This window comes from Canis aureus, chromosome 15 (genome assembly GCF_053574225.1).
Source record: "Canis aureus isolate CA01 chromosome 15, VMU_Caureus_v.1.0, whole genome shotgun sequence".
NCBI lineage: Eukaryota > Metazoa > Chordata > Mammalia > Carnivora > Canidae > Canis > Canis aureus.
In genome coordinates, this window is record NC_135625.1 from 39731279 (window position 1) to 39754738 (window position 23460).

The 23460-nt window shown below is 49.0% G+C and overlaps 1 protein-coding gene across 11 annotated transcripts in view; it reads right to left on the reverse strand.

The window, feature by feature from the left end:
• FGFR1 (fibroblast growth factor receptor 1) overlaps window positions 1–22844 on the reverse strand; it is a 50384-nt gene extending 27540 nt beyond the window's left edge. For 4 of the 11 annotated variants that reach the window (XM_077849195.1, XM_077849194.1, XM_077849193.1 and 1 more), the window contains exons 1-2: window positions 22715–22843; window positions 14694–14872 (exon numbers count right to left, since the gene is read on the reverse strand). In XM_077849195.1, the coding sequence (XP_077705321.1) occupies window positions 14694–14784 (91 nt within the window). In that variant the 5' untranslated portion in view covers window positions 14785–14872; window positions 22715–22843. Of the gene's footprint in view, window positions 1–14693; window positions 14873–20872; window positions 21082–22223; window positions 22428–22714 lie in introns of those variants that run through there. The other 7 variants (XM_077849190.1, XM_077849189.1, XM_077849184.1 and 4 more) reach the window with 4 other exon arrangements.
• Window positions 22845–23460: the final 616 nt, after the last annotated feature.

Genomic DNA, 23460 nt, shown 5'->3' on the forward strand with positions numbered 1-23460 from the left:
CACCTGGGAAGCTTCTAAAGCCATGTTAGATGGGTCCTATTTCAGGAAGAGGAGCTAAAGAGACTCTGCTCAATGATGGAACACCCCCCCACCCCCCAAAGAACCCCAAACCCAGTAAGGGCTACTCGTGTGGCCTGTAAGCTCAGGGGATCTGGACACTCAGGCAGAAGTCTTCTCCTGCCTTTACTAAAAATCACATTCTGAATTCAAAGCAAAGGTACAACCGGCCACCAACTGTTACAACACAGAACACCTTCCACTGAACTTGCTGGTGTGTGTTTGTGGGTGTGTGTGTGTCTGTGTGTGTGTGTGTGTGCACGCGCGCGCGCACGCGCACGCACAAGCACAGAGTCCCGCTGCTGGAAGGGGAGCTCAGACCCTCCCACCACTGGCCCGGAGCCCAGGCCTCCCAGCCATGTGTCTGCAGCTGCGACCTGTCATGCACTTCCTGGTCTGGGCTCTGTAATGGAAAGATCATTAAGGGTGGGGGAGGAGGCGAATGGGATGAATCAACAGGGAAGAGGTAACCCTGCAGCTCCCACTCTACTAGGCTCCGACCTTAAAGTCAGGTCAGGTTCCTTAAAGAAAAGAATGTACTGCCCTCCCCCCACCCCACCCTCTACTAGGCCCCCTCTGAGGGCTTCCCCTCCCCCACGCTCAGCACAGCTTGTTTGGGGAAGGAAGCACCAGCAGCTGGGCAGGAAAAGTTGCAGCTCCCTAAACTTGCTGAGGAATTGGTGGAGGACTCAGCTGTTCCAGAATTTGCCTTTTCACCCCCTAAAACCTCAGTGGATGCTTGAGAGCATGCTTCACCAAAGCTCTCAAGCACCCCAAAGTATCTGCCATCTTCCCTCCCTGTCTGACCAGATCATGGCATCGTGGTCCAGGTTACACAGTGTACAGGGGTCACCACCTGCTGCAGTGGGCAAAGGATGGGCTCTTCATAAGGTTACTTTTTCTCAATGTTAAAGAAAGAAATGCCTCTTTGAGGGATGCCTGGATGGCTCAGCGGTTGAGCCTCTGCCTTCAGCCCAGGTTGTGATCCTGGAGTCCCAGGATCGAGTCCCACGTCGGGCTTTCTGCATGGAGCCTGCTTCTCCCTCTGCCTGTGTCTCTGCCTCTCTCTCTCTCTCTCTCTGTGTCTCTCATGAATAAATGAATAAGCTTTAAAAAAAATAAAAATAAAATAAAATGAAATGGTGTAGAAAGGTGGTTGCCAGGGCTGGGGGAGGAGGGAATGGGGAGTTCATGTCTAATGGGAACAGAGACAGAACATGAAAGACTCCTAACTCTGGGAAACGAACTAGGCGTGATGGAAGGGGAGGTGGGCGGGGGGGTGGGGGTGACTGGGTGGTGGGCACTGAGGTGGGCACTTGACGGGATGAGCACTGGGTGTTATTCTGTAATATGTTGACAAATTGAACACCAATAAAAAATAAATTATTAAAAATAATAATAATAAAATAATGGGAACAGAGTTTCAATTGGAGAAGGTGCAAAAGTTCTAGAGACATACAGTGGTGATTGGGGCACAGCAATGTGAATGTACTTAATGTCGCAGAACTGTATGCTCAAAACGTGAGAACAGTCAATTTTATGTTATGCATATTTTTAAAAATGATAATGGTAGTAAACAGTATTAGTTTTTTTAAATGGTCTTACGTGGTAAAACAAGTTGTTAACCCTATGCAGGTTCCCCAACACTGGGGGGAAATTGTACTCGTCCATGAAATCTAAAACTGGGGGACCACTGGTCTGTTCCAGATTTGCAGGACAGTGAGGACCCATGGACGTACTATGGATTCACTTTCTTCTCTCTCCTTCACACAAACCATGAAAGTTGAGCATTTAGTGCTCTTTGTTTTAAAAAGTTAAAAGAACGTGGTTCAGGGATTCTTCTGCCTGAGATGGTATGGCTGTCAGGTAGAGAGGAGATGGAAGAAACAGGACCAGTGGCTTGGGCGTGTAAGAGCCATGTCTACACTGAAAAATCCTTTGCTCAGGCAATCTGGGGGATCTCGAACAATGATAACCCTGGGGGAGAGGAAACTATTCTGGGGCAATGCACGCATTTCCCGATGTCCTAAGGATGAGACCCTAGTCTGAAATTCTTATAAGAACCACTCAGTCCCAAACTCTACATGAACCATGGGCGTCAACTGGCTGTGTCCAGTGGAAAGGACATCTAAGTAAAAACCTCTTAGAGGACTGGCCCTCCCTATCACTAACACAAGTTATCTCCACCCCCCCCAGGCCCTCAGTTTCCTCACCTGTGACACGGGAAAACTGACTGACCTGAAGAGCTCTGGGGCCCCTCTGGCTCTTCCCAACATTCTGATTTTTCAACTGGAATTTAGGTGAGCGTCACTCACCACCACCTTCTCGTGCCTCTGCCAGCACAGAGCTCCCTCTGGTGTGAGGGAAGGCAAGAGATCTAAAATTAATTTGCCTTAAGAAGAGGGGGATTCTGGTTTGGTCCTGGAGCTCCAGCCAGCACCTTCAATAAATGCTTCTCTTCATGCCTTCTCTCTGACCCACATTCTCATCAGGAGAAGCCTTAGAATAGAGGATGGAGAAAAGGCAAGAGGTCGTGAATGGCAGAAAACCGGAAGCCCAGGTATTTTAGAAGGATTTATTTCACTGTCCTTTTTGATTTATGACATATTATCCCATAAGAACTAGCTGGGCAAATCAATTTTCAAAAACGGAGTGGGAGCCAGAGGGTAGTAGAGAAGAGATAACATTATAAAATAAATGCTACTGCCAAATGCATCCTTCAGGCATTTTTATAGCCCTGATTGCTCAAATAGCATCGATAAAAGTTTTGAATGCCACAGGAAGAACTTCATTCAGGAGTTAGCTAAGGAATCCGACTCTTCTAAGGTTCAAGAGCTAATTCCTAAAACCTAAGGAAAATAAACCTTAATTCCCAAAGTAAATGCTAAAGTTTGACAATAAAGGAGCAGAGATTGCTGAATGCAGAAGAACTCTTCTAGGGCTGGAGAGCAGATCAGCATTCCAGAGGCGGTGATAATTGACTTAAAGCCCCATGCATCAGAGAAAGAGAAGAGAGTCTCCTTCCTTCCGAGGAGAGCTTTCAAACACCAACCTATCCACCCCCACCGGCTTCTCTCTCCCCAACACCCCCAGGCAAACTGACTTAGCCAGCTTCTACTTCTTCCATCCGTCTGCCTACCAATCTTGGTCTTTCCAGCCTCCCTGATACTCCACCTTCTAGTACAGGCATTAGGGCTGTAAGCATTGATACCAGCCAGACTCAAGTCTCAAGCCTGCCACTTACTGGCTGTTTATTTTTTTTTTAAGATTTTATTTATTTATTTGAGAAAGAGCATGAGAAAGCATGAGAACGCTCAACAGTGAAGACAGAGCAGTTTTCCCTTCGAGCAGGGAGCCCAATGTGGGGCTCAATCCCAGGACCCGGGATCATGACCATGACCGGAGCCAAGGGCAGACACTTGCATGACAACTGCATGAGCCATCCAGGCGCCCCCCTACTGGCTGCTGAATTTCTGCAAGATTTTGTTTGACCTCTGAGTCAGTTGCCTAAACTGTGACATGGAAACAACATCTACTTTATAGACTTTTTTTGAAAAATTAACTGACATCAGATGTGCTCAAAGTGTGGTTCCCGAACTAACTAAACCTGTTAGAACTACCCAGCTCCAAGTTCGGGCCCTGCTTCAGAATCGGGAGCTCTGGGAAGGAAGCATGGTGAGGCAATGGGTTTAAACAAGCCAGCCAGGTGTTGCTGTGCCTCAAACACCCAAGAATCACTACATTAGCTGAAATAAAGTGCTCCAAATGTGGTAGTAGTAACCCTCAATTACTTTCCTTATCTTTCTGTTGAAAGGATTTTATTCCTGCTGTCCCTTTTTTAAAACTACAAATTTGGCCACCTGGGTGGCCCGCAGGGAGCCTGCTTCTCTCCCTCTGTGTCTCTGCCTCTCTGTGTCTCTCATGAATAAAAAAAATATTTATTTTCTCATTTTCTTAAAAAAAAAAAAAAAACTACAAGTTTTAGGTATCTTTTTAAAAATTTTTTTTTTAATTTTTATTTATTTATGATAGTCACAGAGAGAGAGAGAGAGGCAGAGACACAGGCAGAGGGAGAAGCAGGCTCCATGCACCGGGAGCCCGACGTGGGATTCGATCCCGGGTCTCCAGGATCGTGCCCCGGGCCAAAGGCAGGCGCCAAACCGCTGCGCCACCCAGGGATCCCCGGTATCTTTTTTTAAAAAAAGAAAATGGATTGTTCCATGGATATATTTATTTGTTCAGAAAGTACTGAGCACCTAATATGTAATCTGATGTTCGAAAGTACTGAAGTGAACAAAACACAAAACAAAACCTTTGCCTTCATGATGTATGTACACACACACACACACACACACACACACACATACACACGTCACAGCCCACAAATGATGGTGAATCTGTCTCTGTGCTTTAGGGAAGGGCTCCTGTCCTATGGTTTCAAATGTCCTCATGAGCTGGGTTTTATGTCCTTACTTGATGCAGTCTTGATGACATTTCTTAAATGAGTCATTTACTGTCTGCATATGTCTGCTAAGAATAACACTCGCCAGGGGGCGCCTGGGTGGCTCAATTGGTTAAGCAGCTGCCTTTGGCTCAGGCCATGATCTCAGGGTCCTAAGTTTGAGCCCCACATCCAGGTCCTTGCTCAGTGGGGAGCCTGCCTCCTCCCCCCATACCCCCTTCATTCCTGCTCTCTCTCAAATAAAAAAATAAAATCTTAAAAATAAATAAATAAATAAATAAATAAATAAATAAATAAATAAATAAATAAATAAATAAAACAAGAATAACACTAGCCAGGGCTGGGCCTCACCCACATTGAGGCTAGGAGTAGGGAAGGCATTTGTCTTGGGCCTACCATTCAAGAGTGACCTCCAAGACTTTTGGTATTTTTTTTCCCCAAAAGGTTACATGGGTAGTTATCAACAGAACTGGAAGAAAATATTTACTAAAGCGTTTTAATAAATCTGTGCCCTATTCCTGGGGTATACTGCATACAATATACTATAATATATATTTTTAAAATCCTATAATTATTTTGTGACTAGTTCATCTACATTATAAATTTTTGTTTAAAACATTAATGTGTTGAATATAAAAACACTAAGATAACCAAACTTTTCAGGATTGTCTCTCCTCTCTTTTGTATTTCTTCGTGTCTTAAAAATATATATACTGGTAGCCTCAAAACAATTGCAATGCTCTGCAACACTGAACCTTCTGACAGGTTTATTTCCACCCATCAGACATTGTTGGGACCACAACCATTTGCAAGGCAATGTAGGTGGTTTATGTGTCTGGGCGACACCACTACATTCTGGAATAAATGTGACCTACAAAGAAAACTCCAGTGTGTCATCTGACACTTGGAGGACCTCTGATCCTAGACCTATTCCAAGGAGGAGAGCTTAGCTACAGTGGAAAATGTGGCCTCAATGGGGTTTTTGTTTTACTGATTATTCTAGGCTAGGGAACCCCTTCCATTAGGGCAGCTCACAGACCTATGACCCATGCATAACCTCTGAGTGGAGAGCAGAATGTCACACAAGAAACACCATAAGGCAAGCATCTCCAGCTGCCCTTACTCCAATCACACATATGTTCATACCACCCCAGAAAGGGAGGTGGAGGGGCATCTGGGTGGCTCAATCAGTTAAGTGTTTGCCTTAAGCTCAGGCTGTGACAACCTTGGGGTCCTGGAATAGAGTCCCTTGTTGGGCTACCTGCTTAGTGGGGAATCTGCTTCTCCCTCTCTCTCTGCTCCTCCCCTAGCTCATGCTTTCTCTCTCTCAAATAAATAAATAAAATCACAAAGGAAGGAAGGAAGGAAGGAAGGAAGGAAGGAAGGAAGGAAGGAAGGAAGGAAGGAAGGAAGGAAGGGAGACCCTGATTCCTGTGAGAGAAAAAGGAGCTGACCTGGCAAATTCAAATGTTGGTCAGCCTGAAGTTTGGGGGAGAAACCCAATTTGACATAGGGACACAGTGTAATACACTGGAAAAAAATACCAATGTTAGATCTGAGTCTGAATCCCAGTTCCATCTCTCACTACCTATGACCTCAGACAAGTTACTTAACTCCTTAGATCCCAGTTTCCTCATCTGATTACGGGAATAAAACATATGGCATGAGATCGGTGTAAAGACATAAAAATGCAAAGCATACAGAGTGTGAAGGTGTAATAAATAATATTTACCAATTATTATTTTAAAAGACCTTTACTGGTATAACCTTTCTGGGGCAATCTGGCTGTATGCAATCAAAACTTTTAGAATGTAAATATCCAGGGCCCCTGGGTGGTATAGTCAGCTGAGTGTCTTCCTTTGGTTCAACATGATCCTGGGATCAAGTCCGCCTTTCCCCCTCCTTTTGCCCCCAGCGCTCATGCTCTCTCCTGTGCGTGTGTTCTATTACAAATAAATAAAATCTTAAAAAACAAAACAAAACAAAACAAAAAAAAAAAAACAAAAAACAAAGAATGTGAATATCCTTGGCTACATAGACAAAGTTTAGATGTAAAAGTATGCTCATTTAAGTGCGAACTATTGAAAATAATCTAATTGTCCAACAGTGGAGGACTGGGTAAATATATAAATTTTGCACACTCATACAATGGAATACTATGTAGTTATAAAGCACAATGAAAAATGTTCTTTGCATGGCAATAAATAGTACATGCTTGGGGCACCTAGCTGGCTTAGTCAGTAGAGCATGTGGCTCTTGATCACAGGGTCATGAGATCAAGCCCCATGTTGGGCACAGAGCTTACTTAAAAAAAAAAAATACTACATGATTAAGTTAAAAACCAGTATATACCATATAAATCCCATTTTTGGAAAGTCATGTTTGTATAAATTCAAGAAAAACAGTCTAAAGAAATGGATTCACAGTAAACAGTGATTATTTTTATTTATTTATAGATTCGTTTATTTTTTTAGAGACAAAGAGTACATGGGTGCATGCTTGCAGAGAAGGGCGGGATGAGGGGTTGGGGGTGGGGTTGGGGTTGGAATCCCAAGCAGACTCCTCGCTTACTGAGTGTAGAGCAAGCAGGGCTTGATCTACCGACCCTGAGATCATGACCTAAGCCCAATCAAGAGTCAGACACTTACCTGACAGAGCCACCCACATGCCCCAGCAATGATTATTTTTAGATGCTGGTAATATAAGTTTTTCTTTTTCTTTTCACACATCTATATTTTCTAAACTTCCTATGATAAACCTCAGCAACATATCAAATATCCATTTTTTAAAATATTTTATTTATTTGAGAGAGTGCAAGAGTGCACAAGTGGAGGGAGGGGCAGCAGGAGAAGGAGAAGCAGATCTCCCGCTGAGCAGGGAACCTGTGGGGCTCATGGGACTTGATCTCAAAACCCTGGGGATCATGACCTGAGCTGAAGGCAGATGCTCAGATACTTAACGGACTGAACTACCCAGAAGCCCCGAATATCCATGTTTTAAAAGGGCAATGACAACATTCTTTCTTTCTCTAAAGGAGGAAATAACCATGTTAAAAAAGAAACAAAAAACAAAACAGCTCTATATAATGTAAGGCCAAGTACTAGACTGAAAGTTCAACAGAAAGGAGGAAAAAAAAGAGTGATTAACTTGGAGATGCAGGAAGGCTTCAAGGGAGAGGTAGCTTTCAAGCGAGGCCTTAGGCTAAACACAAGCTAAACCCTCAACTAAGAGTAGGAAGGAGAAAAAGATAGGGATGAACATTTCCTGCTAAGGGGCCCAGATAAACAACAGTTATGTATAAATGATTATGTCATATAAAACAAAGGAAAAGAAAGAGTCTCGTTTGGCCGGATGGATGGATGGATGGATGGATGGATGGAAGGAAGAGAGAAAGAGGCAGAAAGGAAGGAAAGGAGGGAGAGAGAGAGGGAGAGTGTAAAATCTGTGAAGTCTGTGAATGAACCTTGAAGGGACCATTAGCCAGAGACTAGTTTTTAATTCTAGAGGAAACACAGAAGGGCTAAGCTCTAAATTAAACTTTGTTGATTACATATTTGGAAGTTCATTGTTGGTGGATTTTAACCTCTCTGCCTGCCTAAGCTCAGAAGCACTGAGGCACCCACTAGAGGCTCCATGGGCCTACGCATCCAGGGCCAGGGAGACACAGCCATGTTCACCCAAATGGCAGGGCCGGCTGCCCCAACGTTCACCTTCTTTTACACAACCCATCCCAGGAGGCTCAGGGACACAACACTATGTGGGATGAGGAAGGAGCATTGAGTATCAAGCTCTGACACAGCCAGTCTTTTTCAGAGCTTGGCACTAGCTGGACAGACGCCTTACCCTTACCCTGCCCAGTGTGCACAGAACAGTCTTTAAATAAAGGTGGTGGGTGCCTAGATTGGCAAGGGGAAAGGGGAGAGTCCAAGCAAAGTGAGAGCCAGGAAGGGGAACTCTGAGGACAGGAGCTACCATTTGGAAGCCAACAGTCTACCATGGGGGGCTTCAGGCAATTTGTCTCCTTCTACTTGGCTGCTGCCAGCTGGAAATCAGAGAGCAAGCCCAGACTCCAGAGGGCTTCTCCTGAGAGGAAACAGTTTGGGCCCTCAAGGGCCCAGGTAGAGCACTTAGCTTTTGGCTAATCCCCTTGGGGCCTGAGATGGCGGCAGGGTGGACGGAGAGAAGAGAATGTTTGCAGTAGGTTGTAAAAGAGCCATCTTTCCAGAATGAACGGGGACGCCTGAACAGGGCTGCTGAACTCGGGAGACCAGGAACACCAGAGCAGCTGGACTTTCCCCGGTCAGCAGGGACACAGTTGTCTCGTTTCCAGGCTTCGGGAAAGGAAGGAAGAGGCAAAGGTGGGGTCTACAGGGTAAGCCGGAGCCCCCAGTGGCCCCAGAGGAACAGGCACTGTGAAAACAGGGCGCAGCTGCTGGTCAGGCTCTCTGACCCCTGGACCTCGCCCTCTTGGATAATGACTCCCCAGAACTCACTTCTCCCAAGGCCATCCATCACGGTCCCAGACACAAGCCATCACTCACTGCTTCTGCCTGACCAGGAGCAAGCACCGGGGCTGAGCCCTGCTGACCTAACTAACCTCCATGCTGGGGCCACAGACTCCAAAGGAATCCCTGGCACTCTCTCTGCAGTTCCTGCCCACCCCAGACTCCAGGTAGTCGAAGAAACCAGGTGACAAAATCCCAGCCTGATTCTTTGTTTGAGCTCCCTCCCCTCCCCCACCCGCAGCAAGGGCTCTGGACAGCCATTTGTTCTTCCCTGAGAAATTCCTCCTCCCTAACTTCGGGGAGCTGGCTGGCAGAGCCAGAGTGGAAAATCAGTGAAGCTAATAGTGTAGCAATGCAGAAGCCAGAGCCAAGAACATAGCCCTGGAGTGGCTTTGCTGCACTTGCCCAGCGTGGTCAAGCGGGACACGTGAGTGCTCCTCCTTCACGTTCTCTCACAAGCGGGCACTGGGTCCTCCCTACCCCCACCCTGCTCCGATCAGCTCTGGGAACGCTCACAAACACACCCTTCCCAGGGCTCACCAGCCTCCACTCTCTGGGGAGGAGGGTGTGGGACAGAGCGGACCCTCTGGGGAAACTTGGTAGGTGAGCACTCTACAGATTTCTACCACCTAAATCCTCCACTCCTATCCTCAAGTGGGTCACCCAACGTCTCCTTTTGCTCCATGTAATTCACTTGCCTTCTGGGCAGAGGGTGAAGAAACTCCACTGGAACATCCAGTGTGCATTCAAAGGAAACAGGTTCTTTTCACAAGAAGAGATTATGTTGGGGGCAGATTGGACAGAGGAAGGATCCTGGATGCTGTCCCAGGGCAGCCACCAGCCACGGGTCCCCTGGCCACACCGATAGGCTGCAGCCTACCTGAGGCTGGTGGTGGGATACCCTGTGCTACCTATTTGCATCTCCCCCTAAGGCCATGCCCCTTGGGGGCCCTACCACCTGAAGCTGAGGCAATGTTTCTGGCACTGCTTGTAGCTTCTCCCCCATGGGCGCAGGTTTCTGTGGAACACAAAGACAAAGCCTTGCTTTGTGACTCCCGGCATCAGCATTGAGGGGCTTACAGCCAGAAATGGAAACGTGCGGCTTTTCCATTAACTGTAACCTCTCCCCCTTCAACCGGCCACCAGACTCCTTCAAATCTGGGTAGGTGGGAGGAGCTGTAAAACCCGGGCCCATTAAATCGCTTATTAGTTGCAGGTTTCTGGGTATGTAGACAAGTATTTGTGGAGACTGCAAGCCTCATACTGTCCCCTGGGCCAAGGGGTCTGGGGTGTTTCACCCACGTTCAAGGACTCCCACCTCCAGCTGCAAGCAGCAGCCTCGCAAGCCGTGTTGGATTCACCCACTTGCTTCGCCAAGTCTTATTCCAAAGGAGAGAAAAATACACAGACACAACCCTCCCCAAGTTCAAAATGTCTTTCAAGTTGGTGCTTATCTTTCTAAAGGGGCCTTCTGCCGCCTGCCCACAACCCAGGTTCGGTCCAGCCACACCACTGCCTCCTCCTTCAAGACGTGATCTGAAACAAGCTTAGCTTCTTTAAGATCCCAAACCAGAGAAAGGAAAGGAGAGGGAGGGACGGAGGGAGGTTGGTTTTCCTGGAACCCTTATTAAATCAACTTTCCAAGGACAGCCAGAAACTCTAGGCCCTCCCCACTCCCTTAGGAGCATTTGCAGACTGGGGGAAGGGCTCCCAACACACACACACACACACACACACACACACACACACACACACAATTACAGGAACGCCTTTCTAAAGGGGAAAAGCTCTCCGTGGGAGCAGAGTTTTGGGTTTAAACTCTTGGACAAACTCTTTCTACACAGATTATAGTCTTTTCTGAGGACAACTGCAGCATTATTATTTAATAATCAGCAAGGCCAAGACTATCCGATGATACTTTATATTTGTGAGGTACCTTATGGTTTACGAAGCACAGAGACAGATTTTCCCTTACAATTTCCCAGCAGTTCTCTGAAGACTGTGGGGCATGTGTTCTGCTATCACAAACTTAGGAGGGATAAGCTCTGTGAAAGGGCAACCCTGCACCAAGACGGGGGCGTGTCCTCTGAGTCCAGTGGATTTCCACATCTGTGTCCTAAGGTGTTCTATGCCACCCAGGAAACAACAAGCCCCTCACCATGTGGCGTCTTCTGTGGGGTCCCAGGAAAAAGGACCCACAACTGCTATTTACTGTTAAGGGACCATGTGCCAGGCCCTGTACTAATAAGAGCTTTGCATACACTCTTATTTGACAGTCACAAGGACCTCAGGAGCAGATACTCATTATCTTTATTTATTTATTTATTTTTATAAGTTCTACACAGAGATAGGCAGCCCGGGTGGCTCAGCGGTTTGGCGCTGCCTTCAGCCCAGGACGTGATCCTTGGAGACCTGGGATCGAGTCCCGCGTTGGGCTCCCTGCATGGAGCCTGCTTCTCCCTCTGCCTGTGTCTCTGCCTCTCTCGCTCTCTCTCTGTGTGCCTCTCATGAATAAATAAATAAAATCTTTAAAAAAAAAAAAAAAAAAGTTCTACACAGAGAAACTTTCCCAAGAGTCAAAGTAAGAAATGGTGCCCAAATCAAAACCAAGGCAACTGAGCAAAGCTTAAGCCCACAGAAGAACTGATACACAGATGTTCACAGGAGTTTTATTAATAATAACCCAAACTGGGCACCACCCAGGTTAGGCATCTGCCTTTGGCTCAGGTCATGATCCCAGGGTCCTGGGATCGAGTCCCATGTCAGGCTCCCTGCTCAGCGGAGAGTCTCCTTCTCCTTCTGTCCCTCACCCTGTGCATGCTCTTTTGCTTGCTCATTCTGCTCTCTCATAAATAAATAAATAAATAAATAAATAAATAAATAAATAAATAAATAAATAAATCTTAATATACTGCTAAGCCAAATGGCCATCAACAGGGGAATGGCTACACATTTGCCACATAATGCCATTTCAGAAATTCTACAAGAGGCAAAACTGGTCTATGACAACCAAAACTAGATCCATGATTGCTGGGGTCAGTGCTAAACCAGGCACTGAATGCAGAGGGCCAAGAGAGAAGTTCTAGAGGTGATGAAAACGTTCCCTCTCTTGATTGGGGTAGTGGTTACATGGGACGTTACTTTTAGCAAAACACACTGAACTGTACCCTTAAAAATTGGTATATTTTCCAGAGTGTAAGTTATACCTCAGCTAAGTTGATTCTTTTAAAAATGGTGGTCCAACTTCAGTCCTCACCACTAGAGAGCCTCCTCATACCCCCTCTACCTCCCCTGTTTCCTCCTGCTGCTTCTGGCCTGTGCTTCCTCTACCTCAAGACATCGCCACCCCCCTCACCCCACCCCGTTCCACCCTCCATCACTGCCTGGGCTTCCTTTCTCATTTGGATCCATGGCCAGTGGCTTCAGTGAACCTCACCCACCTCACCCTAAAGTTCTAAGGCTTGTACCCTTGGACATCCCCTTCCTGAGTATAAGTGTCCAGGCCTGAGACCCATACCATTCATTTTCTCCACCCTCCATTTCTCAGGCACAAAAGAGTTTGTTAGAGAAAGTTAAAAAAACAACAACAAAAAGATACTTTAGCGCCCATGATGAATTCATATTCTCAAACCTCATCCAAGCCCTCCTGGCTTTTTGGACTCCCTTGCTGCCGTCTACACTGTGGCTGATCCAGATCTCTACTCCTCATAAACCTCCTGTCCTAATTCCTTCTGCTCTCATTTCATTTTGTCTCTATCTCTAGTCACCCAGAGTAGACAGCCAACCTACTGAAACCCATAGATTCGATTTCTATATTGTCTGCTAGTTTTTCCTTCCTTTACAATCTCATGCCTCACATTCTGCTTTCTTCTCCTTGCTAGACACTTAAAACAAACATCTAATTCGTCTATCTGGCAACTGTGGTAGCAGCAGTCCTAACTTTACTGTAGGTGCTTTATCTGAATTATCTCATTCAATGCTTATTACCATCCTCATTTTAAAGATGAGCAAACTAAGGCTTAGTGTGCCTGAGTAATGTGCTGAAGCAAGTGATGCAGACATTAAAGGGCTGAGCAGGATTCAAATATAGATGTCTTCCTCCCATCCACCCGAATTCAACTGCCAGGTTAATTTTCTGAAAGCTGGATCACATCACTACCTGCTCAGAATTTTTTGAGATTCCCACTAACTACCCCTTTAAGTATAGTTTCCTTAGCAGGGTGTTAAGGCCTTCCATATGTTAACTCAACCCAGTTTCTCTAGGTGTTACTTCCTACCACCACCTGCTCACCAGACCATATATTCGTTCTGTATATGTCTTATACATGCTGCCTAAGGAACCTTACTCCTGCTACTCTGCCTGGAATGCTCTTCATTCTCCTCTTCCAAACAAACCCCCACCCACACCTCTAGACCCCTGTCAGATGCTCTCTGCTCTCTTCTTCCTCTGCATTCCCACTGTGTTGTTATGACTCTACCATGTGATCTGAACATGGTCTACCTGTATTTAGTTACCTCTGTACTTGTCTCTTCCTGACAATAAATTCTCTAATGGGCAGAGATGATCTCTCCAACTTTGGGTCGCTGGCATGTTCTAGCTCAAGTCTAACATTCTGTTCTGTTACTGAATGCCACATTAATCGGCCTGCTCCAGTGAAGTCTCGTGTGCCCTTCTCTATCACCATGTGAGGGGACAAATATGCTCACTCATGATTTACCACTCAAAACAGGTCCTGACAGCTAAGACAGGTGCCCCCTTAAGCTCAGCCACATGTCAAATGTACCTGAGTCTCTCACCCACCACCCACCAATCTCTCTACTTATATGATCAGCCACTGAGTCACAAGCCATACTACCCTTTGGCAGCAGTACATTCTCACAGATCCTTCTAAGTGTGTTGTACCTGTAATCTCCATGAAGTATTTTCACAACTCCAGTAAATCCCATGAACAAGTCCCTCCCGTTACTCATAATCTCTGAATTTCCAACAAGCCACAGATGTCCACCAGCACCCAGGCACCATAACGCTCCCTGGCTTTCCTTCTCTTTGAAATCCCCCCACTGGTGCATATCCAAAGCAAACTTCTCAGCAGGCCTCCAAACAGAGCCTGTCTGACATGGTCAAGGAAGGTAAAATGGCAGGCATGTGGCCATGAACACCAGCCCTCACAGAAGATGGGTCTTTGGAATAATTTTTTAGAAGCCAGAGGTCTTTATCAAGCTCCCACATCCTTCAACATCTCCTGATCCCAGTTTCAAACAAACGAACGCATATGTCACTTGGGCCCCATTTTATAGATCATCTAGTTTAGGGAGCCAGCTCCTGGATCCCAATCAGTTGTTCTTTTTTCAGGAAGAGAAAAGCACAAACGCACCCTAGGCATGTCACCTTTGGCAGATGGATGTCACTAGCCATTGTGACTTCTTTTTTTTTTTTTTTTTTTTTGCCTTTGTGACTTCTAATTTCTGCCGAAGCAGGGTGTATTTAGGTCAAGTCACTTCTTGAGCCAGACCCAAACCAGCCCAGGTATTGTGGAAGCCTCTGCCACAAAAAGGAGCCCTTTGCTCCACCTGGGTAGAACCTTCCCAGTCAACACATCACTGGTGTCCTAGTCTGCTATGTTTCTGAGGCCCAGGAGTCCAGACTGACCCCTCAGCCTATGGCTTACCTTGTTCAGGCAAGGTCGGGGCCGGCCTGGCAGTGCACAGTGTGGCTGTGACCAGCACAGCCCAGAAGAGGAGGCACTTCCAGCTCCACATCCCAGTTCTGCAGTTAGAGGTTGGTGACCAGGCTCCACACCTCCATGGAGACTCCGTCCTGAGCTTGATCTTCCTCTTCAAGCTGACTCTAGGGAAAGAAAAAAACCCAGAAAGTTAGGAAGGCCTGCCTGGGAGGTGGGAAGGCAAGGAGAAAAAGAAGTTAAAGCATGTCACAGAGTCACCCTGTCCAGAAGGGTGCTTGAGGCAACAACTTACTCCTGAAAGCAGGAAGAAAGCTGTGGTCCTGCCCCAATACTGAATTCGAGCTTATAGACCTTAATTAGACAAAATAGCACTTTGGTTCAGCTCTACAACTACTTCCTGAGAGTGGGCTACGTGCAAGCCTTGCTGGGAAAATTGTCACAAAGTCCTTAGAGGCATAAGCCCCAAGATCGTTTGTGCTAGGAAAAGGAAGAGGCTTGTGAAAGTCCCAAGGAGTCCTGCCACTTCATGGGCAAGGGCTCCAGAGCCTGGTGGAGCTGCAGGAGGCCTGAGTGTGCTGGTGACTCAGTACAGACCCCACTTCCTCTAGGACAAACCAGGTGAAGAATTCTGGAACAAACCAAGGACTAGGAAACTGGAGCCAAGGACCAGGCTGACCCTCTCTGGACCTACAGAGCCAGGAAGCTGAAATAAGTGATCACCTGGGTTCTGTCTTTTGATCTCTAAAACTACATGCACCATAGGGAACTCTGGTCCTATTAACCTCCTATATAGAAAGAACACAACTCTTACCAACTTATAAAAGACCTCAGAGCACAGAGCCAGAAGACAGATGCAGCATTCTTCCCCCACGCTGAAAGGTGACAGCTAACATCCAGCAGCAACGAACCCGGAAAGTAGGCCCAAAAAGGTCATACTGAGGAATCAGAGGTTGTTGCCAGGGCCCATTCACAAAAGCACAGATTGGGGCACATGGGTAGCTCAGCGGTTGAGCATCTATCTGCCTTCTGCTCAGGTCGTGATCCCAGGGTCCTGGGATTGAGTCTTGCATCGGGCTCCCCGATGAAGCCTGCTTCTCCCTCTGCCTATGTCTCTGCCTCTCTGTGTATCTCTCACAAATAAATAAATAAATAATATATTTTTTTAAAAAAAGCACAGACTGCAGCAGCCTTTATCCTTCTCAGATTGGGGCTGGAAAAATTGAAAACAACCCCCAAGGATCTTAAGGAACAGGACTCCTGCTCCTAAACATTTACCAAGTGATAAGACTTTCTGGGCCCTGTTTGGGATAGGTAGGGGTGACATCTCCATACACAAGTGGCTTCTGTCCTACATGCTCCAGGGAGCCATCCCAGTTACTCAAGAAAATCCACTTCCCCGGAACATGCCCTAATGTGGTGCCTCAGCCCTGCCTCCCTGGAGCCAGACAGGGCCCCTCGTGAGGTGGTCACCGCAAGTGAGTCAGTCCCGGTTGGCAGAAAACTCCCCAGATTCTTGGCTTCGTTCACACATGCTTGCCAGCGGGTGGACACATGTACTACCGCTAGCTCCCTCCCAAAGCTTTACTTATATTTTTTAATGATTTCAAATCACAGGAGAAACAAACATTTATCTTTCAAGTTTCTAAACTTAGGGAAGGGACTTGAGGGGACAGAACAGACCATCTCCTGAATACCTTCTATGTGTCAAGCATATTCTAGTGTAAAATTTCTACCTATAAAACTTCATTTCATCCTTGCTATATAAGCTTGCGGGGGTGGGTAGGAATTATTATTCCTCTTTAAGCAATGGAAAACCTGAGACCACAAGAGGTCAAGTACTTTGCTCAAGGACATGCAGCTGGTCAGTACCAGGACTCTCATCGCCCGTTTTCGATGCTAAAGGACAGGAGACAACAAAGCAAATGGAGGTGATCGAATCGGGCTCTATCTGGTGCAAGCTCGTTTTCTCCAAAGAATGTCCCTGTGCCACAAAGAAACCACATAGACACGGACAGATCCAAGGTAACTCTAGAGATAGGAGCACCTCAACTCCTCTGGTTGAGAGAAGATTCTTCGAAGCAGATCACAGATGTGCCATTTAGGACACAGGCCTGGGACAGAAGCAATGCTTCCTAGAGGACATCCTTAAACCATATCCTACATCTCACTATGTCCCCAAAATACACCAAACCAAGGATACAGGCCTGTCACCCAGAAACGTACACTCAGCTGAGAACCCAAGTGCCACAGGAACCACCAGGGTAATGAATGAATCTTCAGTATCAGATGGGGAAAGGTGGTATCATCCTCAGGCAAAGGAGCTTGCTTTACAATGTAGCAGATGGGCAGCTCCCACCACCACTCCGCCACTCTGTCCCCGAAAAACCTTCCCACTTCCTCACAGGGGTGGGCTGGAGACAGAATGTCCTCTCTCAGCTCTGCTATCAGCGTACTTCAAAACTAATCTGGCTGCTTCTTTCCAGCTCAAACTCCCTCCAGAAGGTGCTAAAGTCTCTTTTTCTTCTTTCCTTTGGGCCTACAGGCCCACATCTGTAAAACAAAGGTTGCCAAGAAACCCAGCCTTGCAGCACCAGCTCCTGGAATGAGAAGGTCAGTGGGCAGAGGCCCAACTGCACAAACCTGAAGAAAAGTGACCCAAACCACCAATCCACATGCTGTCTGGGACACTGGAAGTGCCACCTTCTCCTTCACCACAACTTCTTCTCCTGCTACTAATTAATGAATTCTTGAAATCCCTGAGGGACAGTCTCCTTCCTTCACTGCTGGACAGATGTGACCTACAGCCTTGCAGGTGTCTTTGAGCTTCTTCAGAGCCTCTGCAGCTGGCCCTACCCTCAGCCTCTCCATACCTGGGCAGGTCTCTGGGGAATTGAAGCCCCATTCCACCTGGGCACAGGGGTCCTCACTGAGGACTGGTGTCAGGGAGGACAAAAACACACTTTCTTACCGAAGGGGGTTATTTGCCCAGCCTCCATCACAGGTGGTTATGAGGATCAAGTAGATAGCATGGGTGAAAATGCCTGTCCTCTCCTAAGTACTAATACGTGTAAGAAGTATAAACATGGTGCTTAGTGCTCACTTCGGCAGGACATATATATAACCATGGTGCTTTGAGTCACTCCTTGACAGCACTCTCAGGACACTTTGGTAACTGATGGTAGGAGGACTCAAACTTCCTATCTTTACAAAGGTATTTTTTGCTATTCATCTTCAAACCCTATATTCTAGACCAAGGTGTCCCAGGCAGTGGTCACTCACTAGCCACTTGTTGGCTACTGAGCCCTTGGAATGTGGCTAATGTGAATCAGGATGTGCTAGATACAGGACAGACACCTCAGGCATCAAAAACTTGGTGTGGGGATCCCTGGGTGGCGCAGCGGTTTAGCGCCTGCCTTTGGCCCGGGGCGCGATCCTGGAGACCCGGGATCAAATCCCACGTCGGGCTCCCGGTGCATGGAGCCTGCTTCTCCCTCTGCCTGTGTCTCTGCCTCTCTCTCTCTCTCTCTCTGTGACTATCATTAAAAAACAAAACAAAACAAAACAAAACAAAAAACCTTGGTGTGGAAAAAAAAAAAAAAGAAGAAGGGAAAGTATCTTATCAATAATTTTTTATATTGGTTACATGTTCAAATGATAGCATTTTGGATATATGGGGCTAAATCAAATAGATCATTAAAATCTCAACCAATTAATTAATAGAAGCAAGCTCCACCTCTTTCTATTTAATTTCAAACGTGGCTACTAGAAAATCTAAGACCACATGTGGCATGTGTTCTATCTCTATGGGCCAGCATGACCCTACGCAATCTCCATGCTCTGCCCTCTTCTTTGCTCGTCCACCATCTTTAATGGGGCGCTGCTTTCTTATTCTCTGAATCTCACCTCAAAAAAAAAAAAAAAAAAAGGAAGTTATCTCTTCCATAAGTCTTTGAGCCTTCTAGCTAAGGATCTCATTCTTCTGAATTTCCAAAGCTCACAAGCTCCTTAAGAAGTAGGGTTTGTGCCTTTCACTAATACACTTAGTTCCCAAGATGTACACGGCAGATGCTGACAGATTTGTTAAGTGAATAAGTGAATGAAAGAAAGGCCAATTGAAAAGAAACTCTTACAGATACTCTTGCAAATGAGACATCTTCTATACATTTTGATTCTTCAGACTTAAGGAAGTTAACACCAAAACATTGATTTCTTTGAAGACTTATTAATTTGTTGAAAAAAAAAAGTGTCCAAATGTCCTTGGGAATGAGATATACCAAAAATTAATAAGTGAAACACTACCTACTCCACCATAATCCGGGAAACCTTGCATTTGAAGACAAAATGGACTGGTGGACCACCATCATATCCTTGGAGTTGTTCACTCAGGTAACAGCTATCTACTTGGTGGGGGGGAGGAGGGGGGGGAGGACCAAATATATCTTCTTTAATTGCGAGTTGGAGAGGTAGTGAGGAGAGAATGTCTGCTTCAGGTAGATGCAACCTTAGGGGGAAAAGAGAATATCCTAGCCCAAGTGTGGTACTTAATCCTCTCTGGAAAAAAAAAAAAAAAAAATCCTCTCTGGAAACAGCAGAGTCTTCTCTAAAGCTCCACATCTGGACTCCCACCAGTCTCTGGTGCATTCAGACCTCTGACATAGCTCTTGGGAAGGCAAACGCAAGACAAATTTCCCAAGAGGAAATTAAACTCATCTCAAGGGATGAGGCTTTTTTCAGAACAAGACATTTGAATCAATTCTACCTCCCTTGCCTCTAGCAGCAACAGGCGCAAACTTTACCAGGAAGCTCTTCCCTAAAAGACATTTAGATGAAAGAGATTTAAAAATGGAGGCAAGAAGAGTGCGTCTGTAGAAGCTGGCTGTTAACGGCCCAAGCTCACAGGAGCAAATCTTCTATTTCAGGAGTCTATTTTTTTCAGGACAACAGCCCAAGCACAAAGCACACAACTAAAAGCAAAAACCCATGGATTTTTCCCTGGGTCTCCATGGCTGGAGTCTGTCTACTCAATGTTCAGTGCGCTCTTCCTGCCGTCTGGAGTCCGACAAGGCTAAAGCCAGCTCACGCATAGGGATGCCTGGATGTATTCTAATTTCCCTAAAGACAGATGAACAATAACAGTATCTGCAATGCTCCTCCTCTACTTCTTCCTATGCTTTTGCTTCACTTGCTATTCTATTGGAACTTTCTAACAACCTCCGTGGCCAGAGGCCAAAGGAAAAGAAACACCCAAGGCTGCCTACTTTGGAACCAAAATAAGTGGTGCCCACTCTGGGCCAAATCCCATTTTGTGAAGATGCCCACAAAATGGGCATTTGTACAGGCATAGTCAAAAGCAGGCAGCAAAGCCACCCATGGCCAAGCAGCTCTTCCACCGGATGGCCCTCATTAAAAAGCTGACACTTAGTGATGACTAAGACTGAATGCAACAGATATTTCAAGGAGCTCGTCACTAATGCAGTACAGAACCATCCCAGCTGGAGCCAGGCCCCAGCAACCTCCCAGTCCCCAAACACCCTGTGTTCTTCCAGGGGTCAGTGGCAGCCCTGGAGCCTCTCCCCATCAACTGGGGGGAAATATGTAAACAAGTCATCAGAGAGGCAGGCCATCAGGGCAGGGCAGGCCAAAGGCAATGGGTCTCCCCTTTGGTCACTGAAAGGAAGGGAGATGACCCAGGCTTGGGGGTAATTAGCTAGACCGAGGCTCGTCCCCCGGGGGCCCTGCTACTTAGTTTTTAAAGCCTCAGAGATGGAACCGGGGACCTGGGCCAAGCAGGAAAAATGGCCACTTTCTGCTAAACAGTCTCAAGGCTAAGATTCTACGGTTTAGACGGTATTCCAAAAAAAGCTCTGGTCCGGAGGTGCAAAGGGCAGGGCACATCTGCGGAGGAAACAGTCACCTTAATTACCATGTCTAGAGAAAGTGCGATTTCATTACAGCCTCCAAAACTACCGCCCAAAGGAGGAAACCAGAGAAGTGTTTTCAATTTGAAAGAGACTGGTAAAGAGAGGGTGAGAGGGACCGGCTCTCCCCGCCCTCGCGCAACTTGGACCATAAGGTGCCTTCCTACCTCAAAGGATATAACCAAAGCACAAAAACCGAAAACAAACCCACAAGAACCCCCAACGATGCAATGCCCGCTTTCAAACCTGGAGCCGTTAAGAAGCAGATTGTCCCACGTTAGCTTCCAGGGGCCGCGGCCCACTAACTCCCTTCAAACGCACAGGGAGAGCCCCCGGCGGCAAGAGCATCCGCGCCCCTCGCGCGTCCCCCGCAGCTGCGCCCCGGATCGCTCGGGGAGGGTGGAAAGGCGAACAGGAGGCCACCAGCGGGTGGCCAGAGACCCGACGGCGACTCCGGGCCGGGCCGGGCCGGGCCAGACGCTCCGGCGGCTACAGCGACAACCCAAGGGGCGGAAAAAGCAATGCTCTGGTTCCAGAAACTTCCATCAGAGCCAGTTCTGGGTCAAATCACAACCCACGAGGCCACCTCCAGCACATGCCCCGTTCGCCAAGTGCCAACCCCCCTAGAGCCCCCCCCCCCCCCCGGCCCCATCTCCTACGATGCCTTCTTCCGGCACTATCGAGAGAGCGCCGCCACCCTCAGATCCTAAATAACTTGGGACCCAGGGTAACTTTCTTTTCTCCGCAAATCCCAACGCCTCAACTTCAGTCTCAAAAAATGTTGAGGGAGGGAGGTGGTAAGGACAAGTGGAAGGATCCCAGTTTTAATGTGGGTGAGGGGGAAGGGAGGGAAATGTTAATGGGGCTGCGGTGTGGGGTGAAACGAAACCAGATGCGGCGGCTACATCTGGAAAATGGGGGGAAAAAGTGTTAGGGGAGGAAGATACCGCAGAAATTTTTTTTTTTTTCTGGGCCCAGAAAGGAGAAGGAAGCTTCACCACCACCCCCGCCACCCCCGCCCGAGGGGGTCTGGCTGCCTTCATAGGTTATGTGCTCAACGAACTCCATCCATCCGCAATGTCAATAAATTTCTCTGCAAACGAGGGTTCCTCTGTTCCCAACCCCACACATAACGGGAGGCGGGAGCGGGGTGGGCAGAGGGTCTGAGCCAGAGAAGCAACATGCAGCGCGGCCGAGTGCACCGCACCGGCCAAACCCTCATCCCTTCCCCCACCTCCTCGAACCAGCTTGGAACCGAACGTTCCCCTCCCCCCCCCCGCGACCCCATAATGGGGCTTAACATCACCCGCTGGGCGCCCTCCCTTCCACAAACTTCCGACCCTTTCTGAGATCCACTCAGTAGAAGATAACCCCCTCTGGAAAAGGGAATTCCTTTCTCGCTCTCTGCAATAGCAGATTCAGCCATTTGGTGACGACACCTCCTTAAAACCTATTCCAGGAGAAGCTAACCTACCCCTCCTCTTCCTTCCCCCTTCTCGGCCCTCTCCGCCCACCCCCAAGCGCGACCCCAGACTTCCCTCGAGGTGGAGGAAGACTTAGAAAGACCCCGGGGCTTTAGCGTCCCACGCACAGCTACCTGCTGGATTGGGGGGAGTCCCCACTGGCGGACTAGAAGGAGATGGGCCGGAATGCAGCACACACACGCACACGCAGTCCCCCCACCGCTGCCCGCTCGCGCCCTCCCCACCTCGGTCCGAGGACACCGCGGGCCGCCGCCGCCCTCGCCCTCGCCCTCGCCCTCGCCCGGGCCGGGTCGCTCCCAGGACTCGCCGCCGCCGCCTCGCCAGCTCCCCGGCGCGAGTTGGCGGAAAAGTTGGGCGGCAGGAGGAGCTGCGGGACGAGCGCGGGGAGGGGGCGCAGGAGGCGACGCGAGCCGGGAGGGGAGACAAAAGGGGGGCGCGGAGCGCCGGGGAGGGGGTCGGGAGGCGCAGGCAGCGGGTAACGACCGGAGGGAGGCGCCGGACTCGCCCGGGCTGCGGCGGGGAAGCACGCAGCCGGGAGGCTCCAGCGCCGGGGGCCGCTCGGACGCCAAGCCCGCCCCGGATCTGCGGGCGCCGCGGCTCTTACCTCACTCGGCGCTGCGGTTCCGCCGCTGGAGAGTCCGCCGTGGCGCGGGCGGGCGGGCGGGCGCCCGCGGCCCCGGCTCCGGCCCGCCGCCCCCGGGCTCCGCTCGGGTCCTGGCGGAGCCGCGAGAGCCCCGCGGCCGGCGCTCGACTCCCGGCGGCGGTCGGGGCTCAGCGCCTCCGGCCCGGGCGGGAACAATGGAGCCGAGGCTGGTGCCCCGGAGGCGGGGCGGGGGGAGGGCTCCCGTCCGCCGCCCGGGGTCTCCAGACCCTGCGGCCCCCTCTCCAGAACCGGGCGGCGGCGCCTCACGCTTCTCGCAGCCCGGGCTCCATCGCCCGGCGGGGGCCCCGGCCCCGCGGCGCGCCCGACTGCAGCCCTGGGACTGTGCGCCCCTCGCACCGGCGGAAAGTCCTGGGTTTCCGCGGCTTTTCCAGCTGCGGCGCGCGCTCGCGGCCGGGGAAGGCGAGGTCGCCGCAATGCGCTAAGCGGAGTCGGGTCGGGTCGGGTCGGGACGCCGCCGCCCGGCTTCGGGCACGGCCCGGGCTCCCCGGCCGCAGCGCGCCGGACCGGACTCCGGGCTCCCGCTCGCCGCCCGCCGCCCGCCGCCCAGGCCGCCGCACCAGTGCCCGCAGGAGCGCTCCGAGCGCTGTGCGCCGGCGAGGCGCGAGGGCTCGCGCTCACTCCCACCCGCGCTAGTCCCACCCCCGCCTCCTCCCCCTGCTGCTGCCTGCTGGGCCTTGTAGTTCCAG